Genomic DNA, 12,122 nt, shown 5'->3' with positions numbered 1-12,122 from the left:
GCAGAGAGAGGGGTGCTCCCTGCATCCCTTCCACTCGCTCCCCCTGGAATTTACAAGCTCGGTATTTTTATTTACTAGGCGGGATGCCGGATTAAAGCATGGGGGCTCTTAAACGGTGCTGACCATCGCTGCGGCTGCTTCTCTTAGAGGGTGTGGCCTTGGCAGAGAAGCCCAGTTCCCAGCGCGGCTCGGGTGTGCATCACAGAAGTTGGCATCGCACAGGGCATAAGCCCACCAGCCCGCCAGCTGCCCCACCCGCTCCTTCTTGGGGCTCGCTGGCGCATAGCATTGCGGGGGATGTAGTCCCTTGCCGCTCCTCAGGCGGCTGCTCTCTGGCGGAGCAGCCTACACTTCCCAGGGTCCCCCCCGCCCCTCTCCCTCTGCGCCAGAGCTGTCAGAGAGCCGCGGTGGTCACCTGGCCGGGGGGCAGGAGCGGGAGCCGCACGGCGGGGCAGGGCTGCGCTGCGCCAGGCTTGCGCCCTGCCTTGCGCCGCGCGCGGGGCGTTTGCAGGGCAGCTGCGGAGCCGGACGCTGCCGCTCTCGAGAACTCGGGGATGCGCCACCAGAGAGCGGGGCGGTGAATGAGGCTGCGCTGCCTGGCGGCTCAGGGGCGCTTCTGATGCGCACCGGCGGCAGGTGGCTCGGCCCGCCCCTGGCGCTGCGCGCACCATCCGCCCGGGCCGGAGCGGGGACCTGCGGCTCCCGGGGCGGCTGAGGGCAGCTCGCACGGCCGGACCATGAGCACCGGCACAGGTAGGCGCGCGCCGGGGGGCTGGCGTGCTCGGGGGCTCGCGGGGCAGGGTGGCTCTTGCTGCCAGCCTTTGGCAGAGTTGTCCCATGTTTATGCGAGAGGTGGACGAGCCCCCGGGGTTCTGGGAGTAGCGTGCAGGAGAGGGGGGCATCATGCGGCTAATTTCCTCCCTCCCCCCTCCGCCCCCCAGCAGCCTGGAGGTTTGAACGCCAGGAGGCTGGGTGGGGGGAAGGGGTGCAGGGCATTAATTGCGGCTGCTTCCAGTCGTTTCATTAAGCTACTAAAAAAAGCTTCTGCATGATTTATGTTTTTTAGGCGGAGATTTCCCTCCCTTTCGGCAGGTTCAGTCACGTTACAATGCAGCTTTTCTTCGCGGGGGGTGGGGGGGGGGAAGCTGGTGCTACAAAATATTCCCAACCGATTCCCCCCTCCAAACGTCAAATGCGGGCATCCTCTTGCAAGCCGCCGGGTGAGGCTGGGAGCTTCTGCGGCGTCCAGTGCTGGATGCAAGGCGGGTTGCAGAGCCCAGCCGGCGCTGCGCTTCCTAGCGTGCTGGCAGCCTTGGTGTTCATCCACCCGCCGCCAGCCCTCGTGTGGGGGGCTCGTGAGGACTGAATCCCAGTGGCCTAGGTGCGAATCGAACTTTTTAAGGTGTGGTTTTGCTTTTTTTTGTGGTCACGATTAAAAGCAGGGTCTGTAAACTTTTGGCCAGCGGATACCGCAGTGTTGCTGGGAGAGGAGAGCAGCGCAGCCCCCTAGATAGATGGGCAGTGCGCTCAAACACACACACGCCCCTTGTCAAAGGCCAGTAATAAGGAGCCAGCCGTACATGTGTAAAGCCTGCTTCTTGTGAAGAAGAAAAAATCCGTGTCAAAAGAGCGTCCCCGATCCTCCTACATGCAGCTGCTTTCTGCAGCAGAAATATGGGTCAGATCTATTGCTGCAAACTCGCTGCCTACCTCCCCACCCTGCAAGTTGCTGCTGGAAAGTAAACAAATATTTTGCAAAGGGAAATGTATGGGTTTAAATTCTCAGCCTTTGCAGACCTGGCCCAGACTATGTGGTAGTGCACAAGATGAAAATTGGAATGTCTTCTTCGGATCCACAGAATTATATAGAAGTCTGGGTAGCATTCTGTCTCATTCCATGCAATGAAGAAATAAATTGCAATGCATTATATTCACACATGACACCTGTTTAAAATAATATATGCAGCTTCAAATATAGTCAAATATTTGTGTGGAAGAATTTAATTTGGGAGTCCACTTGAAATGTTATTTTAAAAAGATTAAGCATTCACCTGCTTTGCATGGCACTGAAGTACTGGTTAGTTTGGAGCAGAGTTGATTGCAAAATGTTACACAGCTTTACCAGAAAATGTAGGTTGGCAGGGGGAAAAAAACCTTTAAGAGTTGATTGGGGGTATTTCACTCCTGAGGATAGCAATGACTGCTAAATATACATCTTTCCCCCCACAATAATTATATGTTGAATAGTTACAATTAGATGGTGACTCTGTATGTCAACAGCTGAGTCTAAAGAAGAAGGATGGTGTAGTGGTTAGAGCACATGTCTAGGCGTTGGGTGACCTGAGTTCAAACCGCTTTGGGGAAGTCACTTAGCTACTCTGTACCTCAGTTCCTCATACGTAAATTGTGGATGATTCTTTCCTATAGGGGTATTGTGAAGATAGATACGTTAAAGAGTGTGAGGTACTATAGGATTGGGGTCAGGTAGGATACCTAAAATTCATAGAGAATACTACGGAATTCAAGGGATGTCTTTCCAGTTATATTAGTTGGTTTTGGATCAAGGGCACAATTTCATCTTTATAATTTTAATATAAATTGAATATAATGATAAACAAGTTTTATATATATACCTACGTGTGTGTGTGTGTATGTATACACACATAACACTGCAGAAATGTCAGTGGACAGCAGCCTGGTGCAGATTAAATCTCAAAAATGTGTATCCCAGCCGTATTGAAACAAACAAATTTCCTTGGTTATATTTAAAAAATCCCCAAACAAAAACAACCCTCCCAAAACTGAGAGAATTTTAAAAAACATTTTTCCCCCTGCATTTCTCTGTCTGGACATGAAAACAAACAAGAAAGCTTATAATCAGTTTCTACTAATAATTACATTTCAAGCCCAAACTTTTCTCCACTGAAGTCAATTGGTTTTTTTTTTTACACAGGTATTAATAATAATCATAGTCTATTTTTATAGAAGGGGAAAATGCTGCTTAAAGCATCTGCCCCCTAGCCACTACCCTGCTTCACAAAGGGGACAGAGATAAGAGTGGAAACAACTTCCATTGCTTTGTTTGCTCCCCTTGCTCATTTCTACAGGATTAAGGTGCTCAGCAAGGGGAGTATATATGCCTTTATATTGTTGGACAATTTGTATGTATCCCTAAACACATCCTTTTGGGTGGATACTACCGAATTTCGTTTCTTCCCTATGTCAAGATGTATTAGCATTGTGTCAAGGCATTTAACTATTGTTCTTTGAAATGCTGGAATAGTTTTGTCACAACCTGTCAGTTGATGTTCATGCTGTGAAATGTAGACAGAATATTTGTTTTGGATAAAGCACATTTATTTGTTGTTACATGTTTTAGAAAAGGGCATGAGATGAAAATTTGTATTGAACAAATGAAGGTTTTTATCACGATTTTTAGAATCCTTTCCATCTTCTGAAGAGCAAATGTTTCTTTCACTGGTACTAGAAACCACATTGGTGCATCCATTTGGGAGACTATCATAATTTCATATTTCAAGTCCTTTTATGTGTAGAGAAGGAGTAAAAATCTAAAATGCAACCAAGTTTGCTCCAAGGAAACATGAAAACTGCTGAATTAATTGAGAGGGTATGATTCCTGATGTGTAATAAAAAGTATCATTTTAAAAACACTTTATGGATTTTTTTTGTATGGATTTTTTCACTATTTAGAAGCTGTTAATTTTAGACTCAAGCACAGTGGTGGCCATTAAACAGTCAATATTTGGTAACATATGTCTCATGAGACGTGTTAAGTATCTGAAACACCATTGTGTGATGCCTGTTGGCAGATGCTGAGGTTTCAGTGGTGACCCTCCTGCCTCCCAGGACCTAGTTACTTTTGTTGACAAGATGAAGATGTGGTCAATCTTTATGTATTTTCAGTAGATGAATGAGAGGTGGTTATGTAGTGAAAATCCTGATTTATAGTTTCAGTTGGGGGGGAAGGGAGGGTACAGTTTCATTGGATCTCATTATACACCAAAAGAAAAATTCACCCCTGTGCAGAGCACCAGCTTAAGGCTTATGCATCATTTAACTCTTCAGAATAGGAGAAGGTAAGTAGTTCATGCACGAAGTCCTGGCCTATTGCACCAGGGTGAATTTTATCCTATTTGCCTGAATTTGGATATTCATGGCTGTAATCAAGAATTCCAAACTTTAGCATGCATTATTTTGTCATTCTCTTGTTGTATTTTTAAAAGTTTTGGCTATGCAATTTGAAAGGCAAAATACCATGTGATGTCGATGACAACACAAATAACAGGTAGCAAGCAGGTAAAGTGAACAGCTCAGAAAACCCACAGACTGAAAATCATTTGGTGCATACTTCTGAATAATGAAAATAATTAGCAGAAATTGGGATCCATTTACAAACTATTAGCTAATGCCCAATGGGGCTAAATTAGCAATGAATATTATTTGTAATGATTGATTAATTCATGCAGTTCTAATATGGACACAGATTATTTGGGTGTTTTTGACCATTGTCTGAAAGGTTTGAGAGATTAGAGCTTTCTAAACTCCTGCAAGTGTTGCACTTATGCTAAGATGGTCTGGAAGTCATAAAAATGACTTTTAGGGTTTCATCTTTATTTTTTCAGTTTACTTACACTATTAATTTTGCTCAGTTTACAAGCAAATCTACAAGTTGAGTAGATTTTTTTCCCCCCTCCTACTATGGTTCCCAGCACTGCAAACTCAGCCTGGGATCTGAAAATGAAATTGAGGGTTTTTTTTCTGCACCCTACATCCTGCTTAGTAATAAAGTTTCTTGCATGGGAGCTTAGCTGATAACTTTGATGTTGTGTGAAGTCAGATTCTCCACAGCTTATACCACCATGGCTTTGGTTTTGCAATACTAGCAGCTGTAAAAAACTCATTGGTAAAGTAATTAACTATAACTCAGCTGCAAAGGGTCAAATTGTGCAGACTATTTAGAGAGCTGTATGAGGCACATTGTTAGCCTTCTTGGATTCTGGTCTCATTCTACCCTAAGGAGATTACTGCACCCCTGGGGCTGCAATAAGCCCTGTAGACTTGCTGCAGAGGGATAGCAAGTACCAGTCTAGAGTCCCTTGCATGACACTGGTTCCCATTCAGTCTCACTGGTTGTGATTCAGCAATACCTTCCCATCTCAGGATGCTGGAGATGCACTGCTTCCTTTGCTCCATATGTGGAAGTTATGAGCTTAGCCATGGCCTCAGCTTATGGGGAAGGGGCAGAGTTGGTCAGTCACAAAGTTGTTTCACAGTGGCCCCTAGGGCAGTTACCCCTCTCCACTTGGAATACGGGGCAGGGCTGTATAGTCAGTGAGCCCATACATGATGTGTGACTTCCACTCTACACCAAGGGGCAGGTGTAGACAACCTTCCTGAACGTAGACATTAATCTCTTGGCGACTTCCACCTTTATGTTCTACCCATGATTATTTTCAGACTGGGAGATCCACTAGCTCCTAGGCCAAGATTGTTAAAAATGGGTGTCTAAAATTAGGCTCCTAAATAACTAGCCTGATTTTCAAAGGTGCTGAGCACCCACTGTCTCCCACTGAAGTGACTGGAGGCTGCTCATTGTGCAGCACTATTGGAAATCAGGCTAATTATTTAGGTGTCTTTGTATGAATGTGGGTGCCTAACTTTATGCACCCATTTCCTTAAAATTTTGGTCCTAATATCTATAGCTTTTGTGGTATAATAACACAGTAAAATTAATCTGGAAGACCACTGGGTTTTTTTAATGGGTCACATGTTTGTAACAACCATCACCACTCTCCCAAGGCCTTTTGTTAGGTTTTATCTGCAGATGGCATTCAAAATATACCACTTGATCTTTCCTAAAGTGCGCCCCTCCAAAAGAAGTATTGTGACGAGTGGCCCAGTGCTCCTATTCAAGTGAATGTCTTTGAAATACAGTTTCACTACCTTGGGACCCAGTCCTGATTGTTTTGAAGTCAGTAGAAGTTTTGCCATTGACTTCAACAGGAGCAGAATTGGGCCCTTGTTGTCTTGGCAGAAGTTATATGTTGAATAGTTTTACTTAAGACAGCTGGAGTTTCCTTTTGAAGTAGAATGATTTCCATGTGAGATTTGCTCCATAAACAGGATTATAATAGACAGCATTCCATACCAAACATGAGACATTTAGTAACAGGCATTAACATTTTAGTTGCAGTTTGTCATGCTTATTTTCTAGTCAATAATTTTGCTTTTGTTTTAGTGGGCCAGGGTTCCATGTATAGTCCCGGGGAAATATACAGGTAAAATACCATACACCAAGTTAGCATTATATCCACTAGTAAAACTCAATATGGTTTGGTGTGCTTCCCAGTGTGAATGAAAATTATGTCTACAAAACTATTCTGAAAAGCAATTACGTTGCTGTTCAGTGCCACGTTTTATTTTCTTACTGATGGTCTTCAAGTTAAATGATCTAAGACATGACCCTGGGAAGTGCTGAGCTTCTCAAACTCCCACTGACTTCAAAGGCAGTTGGATCAAACCATGACTCCTTTTTAAAATGAAATAATTGGCTAGTTATGTGCTTCATGGAGGAAAAAAAATAGTAGAAGTGATTTGTTCCAAGTTCATATTATTTAGCTGTAAATTTCAGTGAGTGGGAGCAGGCGCAGGATTAGGCTCATGCTGCTAATCCAAAGGTATTTTAGATTACACAAACTTTTTGCTTGAATATTTACTTGATCCCAGATTTATCTGACCTATTTTAAAGTGAAAAATAAATTTCTCAAAGTCTATAAATACATACTATGTAGATTAGTGCAAGTGTCACTTACTGGTCAGTGAGTGTTACAGCCCCACACTGGGCCAATCCATGGGGGATATGGGGCTGTCATCTCCTATATGACAGGCAAGGATACTTACCCCCATCCTAGCAGGGGCCGTGGTAAACTCATGTCCGCTGTGGTTTGGACATAGATGCGGCCTGAAACACACTCCCACCTGTAGATTACACAAGTTGTTAATTTTGGAAACATAGTGTTCAAATGTTAAAGACTGCTTCAGGGCCAGTAATTTTGGTCTCGTATGAGTCTTTAGTACAGATTGAAACAAAACATCATAACAGCACTAAAGGTGGTTTAAACGTTCTAATAAATGTTTCCAAAATTGATATTTGCATCTTCTTGATAACACATTGCAGTCTGCCAGGTAAATGTAAGTACAGTAGAACCTCAGAGTCATGAACACCTTGGGAATGGAGGTTGTTCGTAACTCTGAACAAAACATTATGGTTGTTCTTTCAAAAGTTTAAACTGACCATTGACTTAATACAGCTTTGAAACTTTATTATGCAGAAGAAAAATGCTGCCCGTAACCATCTTAACTAAAATGGAACAAGCACAGAAACAGTTTCCTTATCAAATCTTTTTTTAAATTTTCACTTTATTTTTAGTAGTTTATGTTTAACACAGTGTTCATTTGTTTGTTTTTGTCTCTGCTGCTGCCTGATTGCGTACTTCCTGTTCCAAATGAGGTGTGTGACTGACTGGGCAATTTATAACTCTGGTGTTTGTCACTCTGAGGTTCTGCTGTAATCCACAAAACTAAAGAGTCTCATCTTTCTGATTCCATGTTTACAGCCAATTTTTGGATGTGTATATCAAACCCTTCACAAATTTCAGTTCTGAGACTCAGCCCCATCTTCGCTGTGGAAAAACAGTGCCAGTCGCTTGGTTGAATAATGTTACCCCTTTTGACCTGAGCAGTTAGCCAAAGTTTCGGACTGTGCAGGTTGTTAGGAGGAGAAATTGATGACAGAGTCAAGCATCTTTGATGCAGTCTTGTTTGTTTACAAGGTACAAAGTCCTGTTTCCCTGAACACAGGAGCAATCCAGCAGAAGGAACTCAGAGCTCCAGGCCCCTTCGCTCAAAAGCTCCCTCTGTAAGGATTTCTCACATTGCTGGTTCAGCCTGTGTTTGGCTTTCTGCTCCTTCTCTGTCTCTGTTTTTGTGCATTTCTCTTGCTTCTCTCTGACTCTCACACACATGTACATCTCTGCTAAAAGCCATACCCAGCCAAGTCCTTCTCCCTCATCATTCAAATTCCTGAGCAGCCTCACCTGTGCTTTATTTTGCATGGTGACATGTGCCTATGTTTTGGGGGTGTTGGCTGTTATTGTTTCACAAAGGACCTTAAGTGTTTCTTACTGGTATCTTAAATGAAGGGCAGTGATTATATTTCCCCCCCACACACCATTTTCAATGAGGTTTAGTCCAACCTATAACAATAGTATGTACTGCTTCACTTTTGCTAAAACATTTCCTTTTCCTTCCCAGAAATATCAATAAATCTGCAAATATAAACAAAAATCTGTTGACACAGTATTATGCTATTGTGAGCCCAATACTGCACTGAATCTGAGTGTTACCCACCCCACAGAAGCTACATTCTCAAGGTCGAAAGTATTAAGGACGTTAATAGTCACTGACCAAAAAAGAGGTCATTGTACCTATTGTATTCCTTGGTGGTGCAGAAGATATACAACAACCCTATTACTCAGCATTTGTTGCAGGGTTAAGGTTTAGCATTCATTCACTGAATCTTCTGGCTTTTTTTAGTGTAATGCCTCACTATTTTCCAGTAATGTGACAGCATTGACTTGTCAAATGTTAGACACAATTGTCAGGTTGAAATACCAAATAGCTTGCTCCATATAACAAATCTGCGACTGCTAATCCTGCATATTTTAATAATGTCCAAGTCTTATGGCTGTTTGTGAACTCTAAAAGTTACACATATGGAAAAGAGGCATCAAGATAAGCCACAAAATTCTTTCATGCCCTCCGTCCCCACAGTGTTGTCTCCAGGACTCCTCCTCCTCTGTAACTCAGTGTCTGGAGTCTGGACCCTGCCTCTGATTTTGTTGTCCTAATTTCATTCTCCCCTCTACAAATTAGTCCAGAAAAGACACTCATTCCTAAAGGCCTGTAAAACCTAGTCATGTCCTTAAGGAATCATTAACAAAATACCCAATAAACTCAAACACCCCCCCATAAACAAAAATTGTGCAGTTAATAAGATGGCTGTTAACATCATTTGCGTGTGGTCCATTTAGTCTGTAAACTTTTAGGGACATGGATATTGCCTTTCTCTTCATCTGTGAATCTGGTGCGTTATAAACAATAATACTGTTATGTTTATCCCCGAACAAAAAACCCCCTAAGATAGAACTTTCTGTATGGAAATCCCTGCTATACTTTGCAAAATTTGCTATATTTTGCTACTCTTCTCCCACTAAAACTCTAAAAAGTAAAGTCTGGCCCATAATATGACCAAAAAAAAAATGGTGCACACAAACGAGCAGTAGATGCGAAGAGTTTACTGGTGTAAAATCAATGGAGGAATCCTGGCAAATCTAGATATTCCACCCAAGAAGTTTAGTTTCTTTTCTGGATCCTATCTCTGATGCTATTTCATTCCAAATAGAAGTCAAGATTGTATCTAATGTTACCAGTTAGATAAGGGGGGGTTACAGATTTGAAATATAAACAGAAGCCCCAGGAAAATGCTTATATGTTTATATGGTATAAAAAGTTACATGTACAAGTGTGCGCTATCTGCAACAATGCAGCCCCGCCAAGGAATCTCTGTTTAACGTATATTAAAGCTCTCCCCATCAGACCTCAGCCAGCAGCTGTTACTGTCAATTGGGGAGTTGTTTAAAGTGGTATGTGACCTAATGGTCCAAAAAGACAACAAGGGACTCAGTCATTCTAGAAGCACTGACTGGGGCATGTTCTCCTAAATGCAAAAAGGCAATATTTACATATTTTAAACAAGGCTTTCTAGTACTAGATGGATGTGTTATTGCCCCACTCCCTGAGCACCACCCACATTTATAACTATGCGGGAAAGTAGGGGTCCAGGCCAATAAACTGGTTGAGTAGCTACAGAAGCATTCCTCATTCCCAATATCATGGTGACTAAGGATTAGCAGTAAAAGAGAGGTGAAGCCAGGGCTCTGCTGCCTGGTGCTGCATATCTTAAGGGCTTTATTGATCCAACTGAAATCAATGGCCAGGTATCGAACCAGTTGCTGTGTATTTTACAACTCTGATATCTGCAATATCTAACATGGAAAATATTTCTGATAGATTCCAGGCCTGACTTAATAATGCTCCCACTTCTGCAGCCCTCAGTGTGCGTCTGCAATGTGAAAGCTTGGCAATGCTTTATTGGTGCGAAAATCATCCCAGACCTTGGGGCCTGCACACAGGTTCAGTGTACATATTATTTGTTAATTAATTTTGACTTGCTACATTGGTCAATTGGTCAAGACACACTGGTCATCTTTGTTACAAACCCATAGAAATAACTAGATCCAATCTCTGAAAGATAAAATCTCCATTTTTTGGTCCCTTGTTGGCATCTCCCTCTTGAATAACCATGGGAGCACAGGTCAGCTTTACAGCTTGATATGAGGGTCCCCACCGATTCTGCAATGGAGGAAGTGAATGTCATGCTTAAGAACCCTCTACTGAATGAGGAGATTGCTAGAGTACCTCACTTGAGCTTTACTGCCACCATTTCTCACACATTGTTATTCTATGTATTGTTGGTAGCTCCTATAAAGTTCTGGCTTATGAAGCTCTCCCTAATGACTGACAGTTTCATGATTGCAGAGGAACATAGCTGTGGATGGAGGTTGTGGCTGTGGAGGGAGACCTAAGCTCTGTGAGGAAGGGGAGGTAGCTAGGCCCTGTCAAATGAAGGGCATGACATTTCAGATTTGTACCAGGCTCTTTAGCCGCAGGGGAGCCAACACAAAGCAGAGTACCCGGGTAATGTATTCAGAGACCTGTGTTGCTGAGCAGACATTCTTCTGTATTGTGTGTCAGCTGAAGATTTTTCTGGTTATTAGGTTTTGCTCCCAGATAGGAGTTGCAGCAATCGATCGTGGAGGTCACAGATGTGTGGATTCCTGTGTCTGATACAAATGGGGTGCTGTCATTTGGCCATTCGTAAATGAAGAGGGTGTTTTTTATAACTTTTGATATTTGGGCATCCCAATGCAGGGGAGAATCCAGGAGTCCTTTTCCCTCCCTAGTGCTCATTCATCTCTCTCTCTCTCTCCCATGTTTATTTTCCCTATCACTGGGGTTCTCAAGCTTTTCATAGTGTGGCTCACATCTCCACCTATTTGCATTAGTGGAGACCGTTTCCCCTCCCATGGGTGATGAAATGGCATTCTTCTGGCAACTACAGCAGTTGCTTACACAGAAAAGGGATATTGGTAAAGTATTTAATTTAGGTATAGTTTCTTTTAATTGCAAATGAAAACGAGGAGGAGGAGACAGCAGTATAAGAGCAGCCAGCTATGCGTTGGTCTCAGATAGTCTGTGGTTTGGGAGCCATTACTTATCATATCCACTCTCAGTCCATTTTCTCCCACTTAGCTTCCTTTGGTTCCCTCTCAGCCCCAATACCCCATCACAATACCTGTGGTGCAGGGGAGATGAGCGGAAACATGGACATCAGCTTCCAATCTGGGCCAGTAGCCAACTGCATGCAGCTACAGCTGAGCTGGCCTTGATTCTGTGGGTTGGGTTGAGGTGAGAGCTCACTAGGACACTTCATGGGAGGAGGGGCAGAGGAGCAACTACATTATATTACAGGCCTGGGAGCTTTACATGAGCTCACTCAGTCTGCTGTCAATTTCATCAGCTCTGTTGCTTGATAGTTCCTTCAGCTGCCAGTCTACTGGGGTGTGTATAACCCAGACAAAACACTGTTTTCTGTTTTGTTTTTAAAGGGGGCGGGGGGAGGGGGAATATGGACAATCCCTGAAAACAGCTTTCAGGGAATCACAGTGACTCTGTTCATTTATTATAGTGAGATTGTGGTGTTTGTTCACACTGATGCACAGTGGGATGTAGGCAAGTTGGTTAATTTTTTGTGGGGACAGGTAGTAGAACAGTATGAAAACATTCATGGAAAATATTTTACTGGCTTGGCAAAAAAATGCTATAGGGATGTGTCCATAATAATTTACATGGTTAATTTATTTCCATCTACATTGGTACTATTGATCAATTTTGAAGACAGAAAGCTTGTTCTGATCTTA

At 43.1% G+C, this 12,122-nt stretch overlaps 1 protein-coding gene across 5 annotated transcripts in view; it reads left to right on the top strand.

Moving 5' to 3' along the window:
* Positions 1-411: 411 nt before the first annotated feature.
* ABLIM2 (actin binding LIM protein family member 2) overlaps positions 412-12,122 on the top strand; it is a 217,640-nt gene continuing 205,929 nt past the window's right edge. The window contains exon 1 of one of the 5 annotated variants that reach the window (XM_043544704.1): positions 412-753. In XM_043544704.1, the coding sequence (XP_043400639.1) occupies positions 738-753 (16 nt within the window). In that variant the 5' untranslated portion in view covers positions 412-737. The remainder of the gene's footprint in view (positions 754-12,122) is intronic. The other 4 variants (XM_037898124.2, XM_037898130.2, XM_043544706.1 and 1 more) reach the window with 4 other exon arrangements.

The sequence above is a fragment of the Chelonia mydas genome, chromosome 4 (assembly GCF_015237465.2).
Source record: "Chelonia mydas isolate rCheMyd1 chromosome 4, rCheMyd1.pri.v2, whole genome shotgun sequence".
In the NCBI taxonomy this organism is placed as follows: Eukaryota; Metazoa; Chordata; order Testudines; family Cheloniidae; genus Chelonia; species Chelonia mydas.
Note: the sequence above shows the minus strand (reverse complement) of the source record. Positions and strands in the feature narration are given on the sequence as shown.